This window comes from Sebastes fasciatus, chromosome 11 (genome assembly GCF_043250625.1).
Source record: "Sebastes fasciatus isolate fSebFas1 chromosome 11, fSebFas1.pri, whole genome shotgun sequence".
NCBI classification, from domain to species: Eukaryota; Metazoa; Chordata; class Actinopteri; order Perciformes; family Sebastidae; genus Sebastes; species Sebastes fasciatus.
The window spans coordinates 18337087-18354705 of record NC_133805.1 but is presented as its reverse complement, the minus strand read 5'-3'; the positions used below and the strand labels follow the sequence as shown (position 1 = coordinate 18354705).

General features: G+C 38.6%; 2 protein-coding genes and 1 long non-coding RNA gene across 3 annotated transcripts; all 3 read right to left on the bottom strand.

The window, feature by feature from the left end:
* Positions 1 to 1420: 1420 nt before the first annotated feature.
* Positions 1421 to 7440, bottom strand: ppp1r7 (protein phosphatase 1, regulatory (inhibitor) subunit 7). Its single transcript, XM_074651277.1, has 10 exons — positions 7326 to 7440; positions 5411 to 5506; positions 5120 to 5175; positions 4662 to 4727; positions 4266 to 4396; positions 3883 to 4045; positions 3609 to 3725; positions 3400 to 3504; positions 3185 to 3271; positions 1421 to 2165 (listed from the first exon to the last, which is right to left on the bottom strand). The coding sequence occupies exons 1-10, from the start codon at positions 7363 to 7365 to the stop codon at positions 1989 to 1991; spliced, it is 1038 nt and encodes a 345-aa protein (XP_074507378.1). The 5' UTR covers positions 7366 to 7440; the 3' UTR covers positions 1421 to 1988.
* Positions 7441 to 14777: 7337 nt separating this feature from the next.
* On the bottom strand, positions 14778 to 15178 carry LOC141777226 (uncharacterized). The gene is made up of 2 exons (XR_012595871.1): positions 15058 to 15178; positions 14778 to 14945 (listed from the first exon to the last, which is right to left on the bottom strand). It is a non-coding gene; the product is annotated as an uncharacterized LOC141777226 (long non-coding RNA).
* A 53-nt stretch (positions 15179 to 15231) lies between these two features.
* On the bottom strand, positions 15232 to 16657 carry LOC141777224 (uncharacterized). The gene is made up of 2 exons (XM_074651276.1): positions 16502 to 16657; positions 15232 to 16423 (listed from the first exon to the last, which is right to left on the bottom strand). Exons 1-2 carry the CDS (start codon positions 16641 to 16643, stop codon positions 15267 to 15269), a joined length of 1299 nt encoding a protein of 432 aa, XP_074507377.1. The 5' UTR covers positions 16644 to 16657; the 3' UTR covers positions 15232 to 15266.
* Between the last annotated feature and the right edge of the window lie 962 nt (positions 16658 to 17619).

Sequence of the window (17619 nt, the reverse complement as noted above, 5' to 3'; positions counted from 1 at the left end):
ACAATTGCTCATTCAGTGACCAATCAAGGTCCAGTTTTCTTAATTATGGTATTTCACATAAATCTGCTGTGCTGCCTGGCATAAACAAGAGAAGAAAAAAAAAAGGATTTCAATTTACAAAGGGAAGGTGATGATGGCACTGACTTTCTACATCATGAGATGTGCAAACTATATTTACAAATACACAAAGTGACACTTCCAATCCCACTGGCCAATTGTAAAGTAATTATAGTTAAAGCTGAATATAAAATAATGTTACATTCATATCAATAATGTCCTTCAGTTTGGCCGATAGTCTGATATGGGCTCATAAATATTCTACAGTTGAGTTATGGTCAATTCATTTGACAGAGAGCGAATTGTCAGCTAAAGACACCTACGATACAAAGGGAGATACAATATTATCTCGGACCACTGTAACAGTTTGAAGGTGCACTTTAGACCCAGATGAAAGGAATTAGATGATAATGGTCAGTATCTTATGTTGCACAGAAAGCACTTAGTTTAGCATTGTCCATGTAAACCCAGCAATGCATTGAAATCTGATGCGTCTGTGTCCAAATGTGACCTTTTTAGTCCTGAGGTGGGAAATTATTCTCATGTAAAAGATGCATCACTTTTTAATTGTAACCCCGGAAGTAAATCAAGTGCACTCAAGCATTATATACACAGGGGACCATAAGAACAGGTCATTCTGTTTTTGTTCATCTTAATTCTTGATCTAAGAAATCCTACGGCAAACATAAATATACGCGATTATCTATTTTTAAGCAATACTGAAGGCCAAATGAGAATATTACAGAATGTATCACTGTAGTGTCATTTAAAGATCTGAAAATTTTAAACCTCAAAATGTGTTCTAAAAATTGTTAACAGAATAATTTGTCTTACATTAGTTAACACTTATGTGAGACCAGTCCTGCCATTCGTGAGTTAATTCACTTAAAAAACAATCTATATTTTACTGTTATCAGTTCAAATAAAATGTATGAATAATTTCAAAAGAGAACCAAAGCTATAGTCAGGGATGTACTCAAGGTTTTTAAAAAAAAAGGGGGATTACAAAACCATCTGTATGGACACATTAAATGATTTTTACATTCTCATGAGCTATATTTTAATGCAGAGGTCAGTCTTATTAATCAGAAAATGGGCTGTGAAATATCTGGACAAGGACAAGGCATAGACAAGGCTGATGGACATCAAGATTTGCCTTTCATCAGTAATGATACCAGTTTATTAAAATGATTCATCAGTTTCTGCTGTTTTCCTTAAAGAGGCAGATGCAAGCTTTACTGAACTGGCTTGAATCTGCGTGGTGTCACTGCGGCATATTAGGCTTAATCTGAGATGTTTCTGTGGCTGTAAAATTTGTTCAGCTCTGAAGTGTGTTGAAACCAAAAGATAAGTATTCTGAAGATTCAATTATGCAAATTATATTTTATTATGGACTTTCCCTTTAATGTTGATATTTAATTGTTCTTGTGTACGTTGTGAGAACAGTCTCATCCTGTCAAACCGAATGGAATAAAACCCCTCAAATAGTAAGAATGCCCCTTTCCTCTCATATGATAGCAGTGCAATTTCAACCTGATAAATAAGACTGATATCTTATTTTTCTGATCCATACTGTATTCCACATGCAAAACAATAAAATGTAGTAAATAGGTGTAGAGGAAAAATGAGGAAATGGGCGTAATGTAGGGTACTTTTTTGAAATCCTTTTCACAGTTCATATCCAGCTTAATAAATAAATAAGCTTCCACACGATAGCATAGATCTAGGTGTGAATGAGTGCATACATGCATACATGTATGTTGAGTGAGCCGTGGGTGAGAGTGAATGTTGGAATGTATATTTGTGTACGGAGTGACTATGTGATTCAGTGAGGCCGGCGTGTTTCAAAATTAACTTTGTTCGGTAGGGAGGGCGGGCAGGGCGGTGAGGGAGAACACTGCGAAGTTGGCAGGTGAATTTCACACTGCGGTTTAGAAGCGGATGAAAGTGGCGTCGATCTGGCGTACGCTGGGCAGCGCCAGCATGATCTTTCGCCGGTACTGTGGATCCTTCTGTAGAGGGTTTCTTTCAAGGTAGACCGTCTCCAGAGACTTGGCATTCTTCAACTCGTCGAGATCTGACCAGTTCTCTATCTGATTATCGTTCATCTGGGGAGGAATTGAAAGACAATGTAGCCAATAAGAAGACAGACTTAGTTTTGTCTTGCAAAGATAGCTCAAACCCAAACTTTGAACACTCTAGCAATATGCAGAGTGGAGGATGTGGAGACGAAAGGAGAATTAATAAGACTAATCTTACTTCATTAAGATTTATAAGACACTATAACATAGCTGTAAGCGGAGAGAAGTGTTTATTAATGTATAATGTACAGTGAGTCGCTCATTATTGCGAAATGAACCCCAACAGGGTGAGCAGTACTGATCTGCTCGTCGTACATTATCACGCTTATTACACGGCTACTTACTACAGAAATCAACAATTTGACCCAAAATATTTTGTTGATTTAAAAATTATTTCATGGATTTAAAATTATTTTATTGCTTCCGCTAAAAAAAAAAAAAAAAAGTCCTCTCGCTGTGTACGGAGATCAGAACTGAAAGAAAATTGGCAGAATGCTTTTGCCAAAACGAGGCCCCAGAGTGCTGTGTTGGTAAACAGGAAACGGATGAATGAAAAGACTTAAATAATGACATCACTTTGTGAATCCATCTACAGCTACATACTTTTAAAATCAAATTTAATGAATCTATCAATTGATTGTTTTAGCTATCAATCAATTTAAAATTAGATTTATTTGTTGATCTATTTTAAAGCATTGTATTCATCACTGTTTACTAACCACTTAGATGCATTTGACATGTCATAGCAGGAAAAGCAAAGGTGTAATTCATAATTTATAATGATGGCTGCACTCCGTTTAGGTGAGCCAGCACCAGCACTGTTATTGCATGCTGGCAGGATTTACTGAGACTTTTAATGGAACAAAGACATGGTTAATGTTACTATTTTTTATTTAGTTAGTTTTCGTTATTAAATTATTTTTCCTGCTATGTCTGCTGTGAAAAGATACATTGGTAAGGCTCTAGGGGCTCTATAACAAAGTCGCATATAATAAAAAAAAGACCATAAAATTACATTCTAGTTCAACTTGACAAACTATCCGTACCCAGAACTCCTGCAGGTCTGTCAGATGGTTGATGTTTTCAATTTTCTTCACTCGATTGGCTGCAATGTCCAGGGTTGTGAGCTTTTTCTGTGAGGGAAAACAAACAGAATGTACTGAACAAACTTTATTGTGCATGCTTGCACAGTTAGCAAAATTCATGGACAGTTTGGCATTCAGTCCTTTCAGAAATAGGTTGTGGAATTTCTATAACTCACATTGTTTTCCAAGCCCTCAATGACCTCAATGCCGTTGTGGCTCAGGTAGAGCTCTCTCAGGCTGACGAGATTCTGTAAACCCTCAATTTTAGTAATCCGGTTACTCTGCAAATAAAAATACACAATTATTCATCAATGTATCCATATACACATTTCAGTTTTATTCTTATAAACGCTCACACAGGTGTTGAAGAGAATTTGTGAATTACCTGAATGCTTAAAACAGTCAGGTTGTGTAAACCCTCCAGATTCTGAAGCGTAGTTATTTTATTGGTGCCAAGAAACAAACTTTGCAAAGATGAAAGTGTATCCAGGTTCTCTATGACCTGGGAACACAACAACATGAAAGAGACACAAGTAAACACAACGGAATGATTTTACTAATGTCCTATAATAGAGGATTTTACACCATTATTTTCAAAAAGCATTTTTTATTGAGTAGTATTGATTTGCAAAGTTTTAGAGACTCTTTCAAAGTCATACCCGGATGCGATTGGAGCCCAGCTCCAGCATGTCCAGGCCTGTGAGGTGTTCCAGGTTGGTAATGCTGCCAATTTTGTTGTGAAGCAGAAAAAGTTTCTTCAGCAGAGTCATGTGCTCCAAACCCTCCACCTTCCTCAGCATATTGAAGGACATATCGAGCTGCCTGTGGATCAGTCAAACCAGTATGCTCATTAGAAATGTGGGTTCTTTGTTCAGCTACATGAAAAATACAACTGTGAATTTCTACACCCCAACGATCACTTGACACTAGTGTGTAGAAATCAGATTTGCCATAAATAACTTGACTTTTGCCCTCTCTGGATGGAATCTCTTTAATAGGCGGAAACAATACAGACAAATCCTCCTGTTTTCTTCAGACTTACTCCATCTCTGTGAGGTTGTTCAGGTTCTCCAGTTTGCGGACCTGATTGTCATAGAGATCTAGTTCCCGCAGTGTGCTCAAACTCTCAAGGTTCTCTATCTTTTTAATGAGATTCTGTCGTAAGGAAAGCGTCTGTGCAAAGAGATAGATGAAAAGGAATCAATTAATGACAGATACAATCAATAGCTTTATTTACCATATACCCTAAACCTTTCTTTTTTTTTTTAGATATGATTAACAAAGAAAAAAAAAACATGTGGTTGCAACCAAAATTCTGTCTGGTTTCTCTAGTAAGGAAAAAATAAAGGAATAAATCCAGATTATGAATACCACACTGCTACCATTACTTCATCTCTCACTGGCTCATTGAGTAGCACTTAATACTGAAGTTACTTACTTTGGCCTTCCGTAGCACCTCCAATCCTTCAATCTTTCCGATGCGACAATGAACAAGATCAACATCCTAGAGAGAAAAAACAGACAGCTTAGGATGACATACTGTCTATAAGTAAGAATAGTAGTTATTAGGGTTGATTGTGTCATGTACATACAAGTGCCCAGCCCACATGTGGACTGAGACACCAAAGATATAGTTACAATGGTGAAACATTTGTCAGCTTTTTAACATATAACATTGCATTGCAAATAAAGAACTTTGTCTCCACTCCCAAGCTCTACAAATAAAAACCTACCACAAAATGTTACCTTCCTAAAAGACAACTGAAGTCTTTTATAATCATCCATTTAATTTGAGTCATTAGAGATGGAGGACATTTTACTAACAAGCATTAAACATAAATGTTTTGACAGTAGCTACAGCCAAACAGCAGCAGTGTTTTTAGACAATCTTCTAACCTCTTCGTCTGGGTCCAAGGTTATGGTGTCCATGTCAACGGGAGACTCTTCTTTACCTTTAATGAGAACAAGAACAAATCAGATAACTAATATGTTTGCATCAAGGTAGGGTATTCATAAACATGATAGACACAAAAGGCTATTTTAAGGCAGTTGAGAAGACTCGTAGTTATGTGATGCTGTCACGATAGACTGATTGCTCTGTGTCACACTCTTTATCATTCACATTACAGCTGACGGCCTGACTTGTGTTCCTTTCTATGTGGCTGTGTTGGAGATGTGATGGTTTACTTGTGGCAGCAGGCTGATTGGGGTCCACGTTGCCATTGATACTCCTCCTCCTGGTCTCATCATCACCAGACTCCTCAGACTCACCCTTTCGGTCAACTACAGTCAGCAGGCAAAGAGAAGTGAAGCTTAATTACACCATACAGACAGGGCAGGGCTGTTGTATCAGTGACACATTTAGCTGATGCACATGTAATGTGATGCAAAGACTAGGCCCAGCTCCACCTCACTCCACTGAGGAGTCAGGGGGGTGTCATGTGGGAGCATCCAGCCACCTGTCTCACTGTCACAAACCATGCAACGGTGACGGTGGCAGAGGAAAGAACACTCAACAGATTGCTGCCCATAATGGACAACGCCAGCCATCCTCTGCACGCCGTCATCACCAAACAGAGGAGCTTGTTTAGCGGCAGGCTGCTGCTCCCCAAGTGCTCCACAGACAGACTCAGGAAATCCTTTGTCCACAAAGGAGGACGGTCTGCAGGACAGATAATAATGCACACAGTGCACTTTCATAGACTAAGCTACTGGAGTTACCCTGCACTATACTCATTTTTAACAGTCTCTTCTGCACTATAGTCACTTTTTAATAGTTGTGTATCACAGCTGTTACCCTGCACTATATTCAGTTTTAACAGTTTTCTTCATCTCCTTGTATTTTTATATCTGGTATATTTTTTTGTACTTTGTACTTTGCACTACTAACTTTTTTACTGCCTTTTTACTAAAATGTTTTTGCACTATGGAACTGTGATGCTGGAAACTTGAATTTCCCTCTGGATCAATAAAGTTACTATCTATCTATCTATCTATCTATCATAAACAAAGGCACAAACACATTTTCTGCTTTGAAAAATACATACCATAGTGCTGTGGTGCAGGTAGTTGAGGTACTATGATAGGTTACTGCCTATCTATCTATCTATCTATCTATCTATTTAACTCTCTCTCTATCTATCTAAATATCTATCTATCTACCTAACTATCTATCTATCTAAATATCTATCTATCTAACTATCTATCTATCTAAATATCTATCTATCTAAATATCTACCTATCTATCTCTATATCTATCTATCTATCTATCTATCTAACTATCTATCTATCTAAATATCTATCTATCTAAATATCTATCTATCTACCTACCTACCTATCTACCTACCTATCTATCTCTATATCTAACTATCTATCTATCTATCTAACTCTCTCTATATCTATCTATCTATCTAAATATCTATCTAACTCTCTCTCTATCTATCTAAATATCTATCTATCTATCTATCTATCTATCTATCTATCTATCTAACTCTCTCTATATCTATCTATCTCTCCAAATATCTATCTATCTAAATATCTATCTAACTGCACTCTGCCACATGCTAACATTGTGAAAACATGTGTGCCAAACTGGGATTACATTACACCTACTACTGAATTAAATCAGCTAGTTTTAATTGCTGTAAATGAGATCACCACAGTTGTATTTCCAATCTTACCAGTTTAGAGACAACAACACAAGCTAAGGTGAGCTGACTCACATTACCACACTGCTAACCAGCTAGCTTGAACCATAGTAGGTAGGCTCACAAGCTAAAATTGGAAACATGTTATCCGCTAGGTTACACATAAAATCCAGTTTCAGACCATCAGACTAGACCACGCAGCTGTGGAAACTGAGATTAGATGTGAGTGGAGTCAGTAGAGGACAGAGTGAGTTGACGTTAAGCTAACGAGGATTGTTGTTAGCCTGTTAGCTACCAAGCTAACATGATGAAGGTGTGGTTAGTAACGAGGAAAACAAATCACACGCATGAGCTCATATATAAAAATAGATAAATGTATCTGGATGAATGCTTGTTCATCACCTATAGCTAATACAACCATGGCACGGCTGCAATCTTTACATATATGTACTCACCTTCCATCTCCTGCAGCTCTCCAACAGACCTGGAAGCCATGTTTCCTGTAAACAGTCCTGACAACCGCTCAGCCAATCACGAGAAGGCTCACACTCTCAGCCAATCAGGAGGAGGCTCACACTCTCAGCCAATCAGGAGGAGGCTCCCACTGAAGGTCCGACACAAGGTGGCGCTGGTGTCACACAGTAAACACTGCTGTTGAGTACACATTGTACTATGTATTTACAGTACCAACTGACCGAGTAATACAATGATCTCTGTTTCTGGAAGCTGTCAACTCAGAGTAAACTAATCAGAGTTTCTGATAAACACTTTGTGGAATAGGTCCCTCCGCTCTGTATCAGGACAGACAGACCACCTTGGAGAGTATTACAACATGTCCTAGAGTCTATCTATGGAGCTGCAGTTATTCATTATCTGACTTTACCTGTTTGTTTATTATTTCCTCTGGATTAACTGCAAATATTAGAGAATTTCAGGCATGTTTGAGGTTTCTGTACAATGACTGTATCGTCCTTTATCCATTTTTGAATTTATCAATGTAATTGTCATTTTATATACCCCCATACATGGAATGTATATCATCCAGACAAAAACGAAAAAACAAACATTGTTTTTTGAGAGTTTTAAGAGTTAATAAGTAAATCTAACTGCTGTCTGATTGTCAATGATTCTCTGCAGCTTCCAAAAATATTTAGCAAGTTTCCTAGTTAAGCAAGTTGTTATTGTTCATTTAACTTTTAACTTGTTGTTTTCCTGGCTGATACAATCTGTTGTTTTTATTATAGTCTGATAATAAGGCACATTTTGTTCATCTCTCCCAGTCTAATAGGTCAAGTATGAATTCTATGTTCCTATAGTTATCATATCTGATGCTTCACATAAAAAGTTTATGTTATCAAAAACAAATGACGTGGGAGCATACTAATGATTAGATCTGTTGAGCTATCTGTCTATCTTCTGTATGTTGTGTTGTGTTATGCTATGTTATGTTATGTTATATAAAGGATAATTATTTGGGAGCTGATGTTGTCACCAGACCTTTGCCTCAATCTTTTGCAGGCGTATTCTTAAAATGGATGGTATGCGAGACAGATGGTAAGCGATTGTATAAACAGTCTGCTGTGAGAGTGCAGGAGACTTCACAGAGAGAGGGGATTTTAGGAGTCAGGCTGATTTATGCTTCATGTAATCCAATATGGCTGCCGGCTTTGCAGAGATGTATGATAAAATTACTCACACCACACTTGTTCAGACAAGCCTGTGATCCTGCTCACTTTAAATAGTGTTTCTTGTGTTGTTGTTTTTTTTAGATTTCTTGAATGTATATGCATCTCCTTTATGTCGTTCATATAATCATAGTCAGTTGTGACAATGCATAAATCTGCATTGGGAATTAAACAGGGACCCATTTAGAGTGTTTGTGTTGGAAACAGGAAAATATTTTGTACCAATAAGGGGAAAGCTATACTGACATCTGAGTTAACCTAGAAAATCCCAGTTGATATGAAGGATTTTTAAGTTTTTCTATTTTGTTTTCTTATTTTTATTCTTGTTCTTGGTCTCAATATTAATCAAGACATACTCACAACATTTATTTAAGTAAAAGTAGTTATAGTGTAAAAAATACATACACTTGCAAGTAAAAGACCTGTATTGAAAATGTTACTCAAACAAAATATGCAAAAGTCTTATCAGTGAAATAAAGAAAAGTACAATTACTCATTACACAGAATGGACAAGTGCAATGCTCACACACTTTACTAGGCTGATCTAACAAAAAGTAAGCACAACTACAAACCAAGCATACCTTTCTGTATAGGCCACTAAGGCAAGAATACTTAATTATATTTTTCTTAAGTATAGCTCGATCAAAAGATCAAGTACAAGTAGGCCTATAAGCCAAGTAAACTTAGACTTTTCTGTATACTTGTCAGTATGAGCCAAGTATAATAGACCCTTCTGTATACTTTTTTTTTTTATTTAGTGAAGCAAGACGAGACAGGTGAAATTTTACAAGACAAACAAAAACAAACAAACAAACAAAAAAAATAGAAAAATATATAAATAATTAAAATACATCGGGTGACATAACAAAATTAACAGGTGAGGGCAATTCTAAAATAACGACCATACCAGTATAAGCCAAGTATACATAGACTTTTCTGTATATTTGTCAGTATAAGCCAAGTATATTTACGTATACTTTTGTTAAGTATATCTCTGATAAGAACATAAAACATAAACTGAATGTATACTCTCTTATTTCAAGTTTAATAGAAGTATACTAATAGCACAATTGAATAAACTTTTTGGTAATGGGTATCATTGTGTATTATTGGACTATTATTATTATTGATGCATTAGCATGTAAACATCATTGTAATGTTGTAGCTGAACAACAATGCATCATAGTCTATTTGTTGATCACATGGTTTGTGCATAAATGCTAATCTGTAATATAACTAATAATTATAGCTGTCAGATAAATCTAATGGAGTCAAAAGAACATTTCCTATCAAATTTAGTAAAGCAGCAAATTTCTATTTAAATACAGTACTTGAATAAAGGTTCGTATTTTGCACCACTGCTAGTTTTAAGTTAATGTTTTCAGATCAGCTCTTACTGCATATTTTCCTCCGGTATGGGAAATCTTGCAGATGCCGTTAGGAGTACCGGAGGACACCGGAGGACAAAGAGGGACATGATTTTTTTTAGGTTACCTGTTAATGCTATTGTCACGATATAGCAACCGTTTTATAAAAATAACTTTTTTTAATCATATTTGCTCCAATCTCACCTACTTCAGCTTTAAAGTACCAAACATAAAAGTACACATTATGCAGAATAATGTATATTATTGGATTATACTTATTGATGCATTAATGTGTTCATCAATTTAATGATGCAGCTGGTAAAGGTGGAGCTCATTTGAATGACTTTATATACTGCTGGGCAGTTTAATCTATAATAATACATCATTTATTTGTTGATTATATTTTGTATTAAAAATCTGAATCTGTAAAATTATTAATTCAATGTAGTGGAGTAAAATGTACAATCCGACGCCATCCCACACAAACTTGTGACCAGGTTGGTGACCAGCATGAGGAGGAGGTGCCAGGCTGTTGTGGCTGCGTATGGATCTTCCACCGCTACTGAGGCTCCTGACGGTGGATTAAGTGAATAAAGTGTAAAATAGCCAATATATCTTGTTTGTTCCTTGTTACTGATAGAGAGTTCAATCATCCAATCCACCAAACAACTCAAAACAAGAGTCAATACCAACAGGAGAATACACTGTTTACCATTGACGGAGCATTTTGGCAAATTTTTCTTGGGTGCTACCCACATAATCAGCTGTGCTGCTCATCCCACAAATGCATGATCCTTACAAGTTGGACATCATTGTGAAGGTAAAAAAACAGGCTTTCCAACGATGTAAAATACAATGCCAATTAGCATTGTAACAACAGAGAAATTATCGACCAAACACAAGTTTCCGAACTTTGTTTTCCCAGTTTATATATATATATAACACAAACACACACACACACACACACACACTCACACACACACGCACGCACACACACACACACACACACACACACACACACACACACACACACACACACACACACACACACACACACACACACACACACACACACACACACACACACACACACACATACACACACACACACACTATCAAGCTTGGTCATCAATGTAAAAGCAGAAATATTGAAATACCATATTTAGTGGAATATTACTATTAATGCCTAAGCAGCATTTTAATGGGAGAGTGGCCACATTAACCCATTAGGGAAGAAGAAGTATATAATAGAAGTATGTGATCCCATTTTGTGAAGTGAAAAAGACAACAATCTATGATATTTAAATACAGACGTAGGCAAAGTTGTTGGTAACGTTCCGTTAAAGAGAGAAAAACCCACAATGATCACTGAAATAACTTGAAACTGACAAAAGTAATAATAAATAAAAATTCACTGAAAATTAACTAATGAAAATCAGATATTGTTTTTGAATTATGGTTCAGCAGAATCATTTTAAAAAACAAACTAATGAAACTGGCCAAGACAAAAATGATGGTAACATTAACTTAATATTTTGTTGCACAACCTTTTGAGGCAATCACTGCAATCAAGTGATTTCTGTAACTCTCAATGAGACTTCTGCACCTGTTGACAGGTATGTTGGCCCACTCCTCGTGAGCAAACTGCTCCAGCTGTCTCAGGTTTGAAGGGTGCCTTCTCCGAATGCATGTTTCAGCTCCTTCCACAGATGTTCAATAGGATTTAGATCAGGGCTCATAGAAGGCCACTTCAGAATAGTCCAATGTTTTGTTCTTAGCCATTCTTGGGTGTTTTTAGCTGTGTTTTGGGTCATTATCCTGTTTGAGGACCCATGACCTGCAACTGAGACCAAGCTTTCTGACACTGGGCAGCACATTTCGCTCCAGAATGCCTTGATAGTCTTGAGATTTCATTGCACCCTGCACAGATTCAAGACACCCTGTGCCAGATGCAACAAAGCAGACCCATAACATAACCTAGCCTCCTCCATGTTTCACATTAGGTACAGTGTTCTTTTCTTTGGATGCTTCATTTTTGCGTCTGTGAACATAGAGCTGATGTGACTTGCCAAAAAGCTCCAGTTTTGTCTCATCTGTCCAAAGGACATTCTCCCAGAAGCTTTGTGGCTTGTCAATATGCATTTTGGAAAATTCCAGTCTCGCTTTTTTATGATTTGGTGTCCTCTTCGGTTGTCTTCCATTAAGTCCACTTTGGCTCAAACAGTGACGGATGGTGCGATCTGACACTGATGTACCTTGACCTTGGAGTTCACCTCTAATCTCTTTGGAAGTTGTTCTGGGCTCTTTGGTTACCATTCATATTATCCGTCTCTTCAATATGTCATCAATTTTCCCCTTGCGGCCATGTCCAGGGAGGTAGGCTACAGTCCCATGGACCTTAAACTTCTGAATAATATGTGCAGCTGTAGTCACAGGAACATCAGGCTGCTTGGAGATGGTCTTATAGCCTTTACCTTTAACATGAAGGTCTATAATGTTCTTTCTGATCTCCTGAGACAACTCTCTCCTTAGCTTTCTGTGGTCCATGTTCAGTGTGGTACACACCATGATACCAAACAGCACAGTGACTACTTTTCACCCTTTAAATAGGCAGACTGACTGATTACAAGTTTGAAGATACCTGTGATGCTAATTACAGGACACACCTTAGTTTAATATGTCCCTATGGTCACATTATTTTACATCTTTTCTAGGGGTACCATCATTTTTGTCCTGGCCAGTTTCATTAGTTTGTTTTTTAAAATGATTCTGTTGAACCACAATTCAAAAACAATATCTGATTTTCATTAGTTCATTTTCAGTAAATTTTTATTTATTATTACTTTTGTCAGTTTCAAGTTATTTCAGTGACCATTGTGGGTTTTTCTCTCTTTAACGGAACGTTACCAACAACTTTGCCTACGTCTGTATATAAACCATGATGAAAGAATAAAAAATTGGCTGAAAGTAAAGAAAACCAAAGTGGTGCAGGAAAGAAATTCTGTTGCTGGTAAATGAGGTGAATCAGAGAAAGCAGGTACTAAAGAGAATTTTTTAATTATTATTATTATCCACAGCAGAAAAATAAACCTCTGCCCGGTGAATTTCATCATGCCATTCACATCGTTCATATCATAACTGAAAAAAACAACAACTAAAATCTCAAAACCAATACATTATCTGTCAGTTGAATTCATATTTTTTATTTATTTATTTATTTACATATTATTTTATATACTTATCAGCCTATCATAGGCTAACACACAGAGACAGACAACTATACAATACAATACAATACAACTGTACAGACTGTGGGAGGAAACCGGAGCACCCGGAGTAAACCCACCCTGAACAGGTTGCCAGCCTATCACAGGCTGACACATAGAGACAGACTCAATCAGACTGATTCGCGATCATCGTCAGCTTTGAGGAAAATAATAATAAGTTTTGCCCAGGTTCGTGGGGCATTTACATTCTTCACACTTGCAGTCCTCTGTCACCTGAATAGTTGTTTGTGCCCCAAAGTCATTTAACCAGGCCAGCACATGTTCTAATAAATCCTGTGGATCAATAGTCTGTAAAAAGCACGATGACGGCACTCTATAGCTCAATTCTGCCAAAATCTCAGCGAGTTCTGGTAGACTGAAACTCCTCCCTGGGTTGTCAAGGGCTTCCAAAAACAGTCTCACAAATGCTGTTGATGTTGAGAGATGTGTCAAATACTCTGGTCGTAGTTTCATCAATTTCTCCTGCACAACTTTCAGGTTTACTTCAGCTTGCGATGTTGCATTCATCCAAGAATTGTTGAGTATGTTTGAATATCTGCAGATCTCCTTGCTGATTCTTGAGGCGGCCTCTGATTCAATGGTGATATGGTCAGTGGGACTAGCAGGTGGGAGGATTTCTTCATCTCCAATGCTCAACTCGTCATAACTGATTTCTTGAACTGAACTGATTTCTTCCATTTGTGGTGCAGGAATCGCTGCACATTCTCCAGCAGTGCTGATGATGTAGTCGGCCTCTGATTCACTGGTGATATGGTCAGTAGGAATAGCAGGTGGGAGGATTTCTTCATCTCCAATGCTCAACACGTTGTATCTGATTTCTTGAACTGAACTGATTTCTTCCATTTGTGGTGCAGGAACAGCTGCACATTCTCCAGCAGTGCTGGTTGTTGGGTCGGCCTCTGATTCTCTGGTGATATGGTCAGTGGGACTAGCAGGTGGGAGGATTTCTTCATCTCCACTGCTGTCATCTTGACTGAGGTATGACTCAAAGAGCCCTCTGACAGTTTTAGTGACTAAAGCACCCACAAGAAAACCCAGACATAGAATCATTATGCTGAGAGAATTTGTCTGAATTTGTGAAACTCAGGGAAAAAAAACAACTGTTCTTTCCGTGATCGAACAGTCCTGTTTGGTTTGGTTTGATCTGGATATTGCCAATATCCAGATCAAGTTGATGTCGTTAATGTGATACACGAGTTTGTGTCTGTGTGAGTGGTGGGGAAATGGAGATTGGCAACCAAATGCTTTAAGCCATTAATTAAAGCAATTCCATTTCTCTGGAATTCATCCTTTGATCAGCTGTGATGTCATAATGTTCTGAAATGGAACGGGTTTCTGTGCAGCGTCATCACAGAGAAGCGTTACCGGGGCAACCGCTCCTCCTCCACCGCGGTCACAACAACAAGCAGCCGTGGAAGCTAACGTTAGCTAGCAACCAGCAACACAAGAAAAATCTCATAACACAAATCTTATACCTCATAAAAAGTAAAGAAAACCAAAGTGGTGCAGGAAAGAAATTCTGCTGCTGGTAAATGAGGTGAATCAGAGAAAGCAGGTACTAAAGAGAATTATTATTATTAATTCATGTTTTTTATTTATTTATTTATTTACATATTATTATATTTACTTATCAGCCTATCACAGGCTAACACATAGAGACAGACAATTATACAATACAATACAATACAACTGTACAGACTGTGGGAGGAAACCGGAGCACCCGGAGTACACCCACCCTGAACAGGTTGCCAGCCAATCACACGCTGACACATAAAGACAGACAACTATGTAATACAATACAACTGTACAGACTGTGGGAGGAAACTGGAGCACCCGGAGTAAACCCACCCTGAACAGGTTGCCAGCGTATCACAGGCTGACACATAGAGACAGACAATTATACAATACAACTGTACAGACTGTGGGAGTAAACCGGAGCACCCGGAGTACACCCACCCTGAACAGGTTGCCAGCCTATCACACGCTGACACATAGAGACAGACAACTATATAATACAATAAAAAAAACACACGCTAATCCTCTCCTCCAGAGGCAACTTAAGTGCACTTCTCATAGAGGTAAATTATCCCATGTCTGTAGATGTCAGCTGGCATGTGTCCTGATATGACTGATATGCGATCATCGTCAGCCTTGATGGTAGTACCCTTCATAGGATCTGAAAACAAATAGGACCACATGTGCCCGGAGACTTCGAAACTGTCTCTCTGACAAATTACAGAGGACAGGGAGTAGACCTGTGTTTTGTTTTCTCCCACAGGAATTACTATGTGGGGAGTTGGATCTACAATGTCTCTGAGTACCGTACGGTCAGCATTTGCCGCTCGAGACAGATTCAGGGTGAGAATGTCAGGGAGGTTATCCCACACTTCTTGTCTCTGTGCTGCGGAGCCACATGTGGCACAGTGTCTTTCGCACTGGCGTTCATTGATAGCATGTCTGAGAAGAGAGGCGGTTGAACCATACGGACATGGTGATGGTAGAAAATGAATGCTGCCCAGGTTCATGGTGCATTTACAAGGGTCGCATTTACATTCTTCACACTTGCATTCCTCTGTCACCTGAATAGTTGTTTGTACCCCACAGTCATTTAACCAGGCCAGCACAAGTTCTAATAAATCCAGTGGATTTACTGGATCTACTGTGTAGCTCAATTCTGCCAAAATCTCAGCGAGTTCTGGTAGAATGAAACTCCTCCCTGGGTTGTGGAGGGCTTCCAAAAACAGTCTCACAAATGCTGTTGATGTTGAGAGTTGTGTCAAATACTCTGTTTGTTGTTTCATCAATTTCTCCCGCACAACTTTCAGGTTTAGTACAGCTTGCAATGTTGCATTCATCCAAGAATTGTTGAATCTGTTTGGAAATCTGCAGATCTCATTGCTGATTCTTGAGTTGGCCTCTGATTCAATGGTGATATGGTCAGTGGTACCAGCAGGTGGGAGGATTTCTTGATCTCCAATGCTCAACTCGTCGTAACTGATTTCTTGAACTGAACTGATTTCTTCCGTTTGTGGTGCAGGAACAACTGCACAATCTCCAGAAGAGCTGATTCTTGAGTCGTCCTCTGATTCAATGGTGATATGGTCAGTGGGACTAGCAGGTGGCAGGATTTCTTCATCTCCAATGCTCAACTCGTCGTAACTGATTTCCTCTACTGAACTGATTCCTTCCATTTGTGGTGCAGGAACAACTGCATCTCCAATGCTCAACTCGTTGTAACTGATTTCTTGAACTGAACTAATTTCTTCCATTTGTGGTGCAGGAACAACTGCACATTCTCCAGAAGTGCTGGTTCTTGGGTCGGCCTCTGATTCTCTGGTGATATGGTCAGTGGGACTATCTGGTGGGAGGATTTCTTCAACTCCAATGCTCAACTCGTCGTAACTGATTTCTTGAACTGAACTGATTTCTTCCATTTGTGGTGCAGGAACAACTTGATCTCCAATGCTCAACTCGTCGTTACGGATTTCTTGAACTGAACTGATTCCTTTCATTTGCGGTGCAGGAACAACTTGATCTTCAATGCTCAACTCGTCGTAACTGATTTCTTGAACTGAACTGATTCCTTCCATTTGTGGTGCAGGAACAAATGCACATTCTCCAGAAGTGCTGGTTCTTGGGTCGGCCTCTGATTCTCTGGTGAAATGGTCATTGGGACTATCAGGTGGGAGGATTTCTTCATCTCCTATGCTCAACTCGTCATAACTGATTTCTTCAACTGAACTAATTTCTTCCGTTTGTGGTGCATGAACAACTTCGCATTCTCCAGCAGTGCTGGTTGTTGGGTCGGCCTCTGATTCAATGGTGATACTGTCAGTGGAACTTGCAGGTAGGGTGGTTTCTTCATCTCCAGTGCTCAACTCGTCATAACTGATTTCTTCAACTGAACTAATTTCTTCCGTTTGTGGTGCATGAACAACTTCACATTCTCCAGCAGTGCTGGTTGTTGGGTCGGCCTCTGATTCAATGGTGATACTGTCAGTGGAACTTGCAGGTAGGGTGGTTTCTTCATCTCCAGTGCTCAACTCGTCATAACTGATTTCTTCAACTGAACTAATTTCTTCCGTTTGTGGTGCATGAACAACTTCACATTCTCCAGCAGTGCTGGTTGTTGGGTCGGTCTCTGATTCAATGGTGATATTGTCAGTGGAACTTGCATATGGGGTGGTTTCTTCATCTCCACTGCTGTCATCTTGACTGAGGTATGGCTCAAGGAGCCTTCTGACAGTCTTAGTGACTAAAGCACCCACAAGAAAACCCAGACATAGAATCATTATGCTGAGAGAATTTGTCTGAATTTGTGAAACTCAGGGAAAAAAACAAACTGTTCTTTCCGTGATCGAACAGTCCTGTTTGGTTTGGTTTGATCTTGATATTGCCAATATCCAGATC

Bases quoted from the DNA above. Each gene is read 5' to 3' on its own strand.
- ppp1r7 (XM_074651277.1), bottom strand. From the start codon at position 7,365: ATGGCTTCCAGGTCTGTTGGAGAGCTGCAGGAGATGGAAG. The intron at 5,176-5,410 runs GTAAACCATCAC...TTCTCATTAAAG, and splicing joins CAATCAGCCTGCTGCCACAA to GTAAAGAAGAGTCTCCCGTT. The intron at 3,505-3,608 runs GTAATTCACAAA...TTTTATTTGCAG, and splicing joins TGACTGTTTTAAGCATTCAG to AGTAACCGGATTACTAAAAT.
- LOC141777224 (XM_074651276.1), bottom strand. From the start codon at position 16,643: ATGGAAGAAATCAGTTCAGTTCAAGAAATCAGTTACGACGAGTTGAGC. The intron at 16,424-16,501 runs GTGCAGTTGTTC...TGAGCATTGGAG, and splicing joins AACCAGCACTTCTGGAGAAT to ATGCAGTTGTTCCTGCACCA.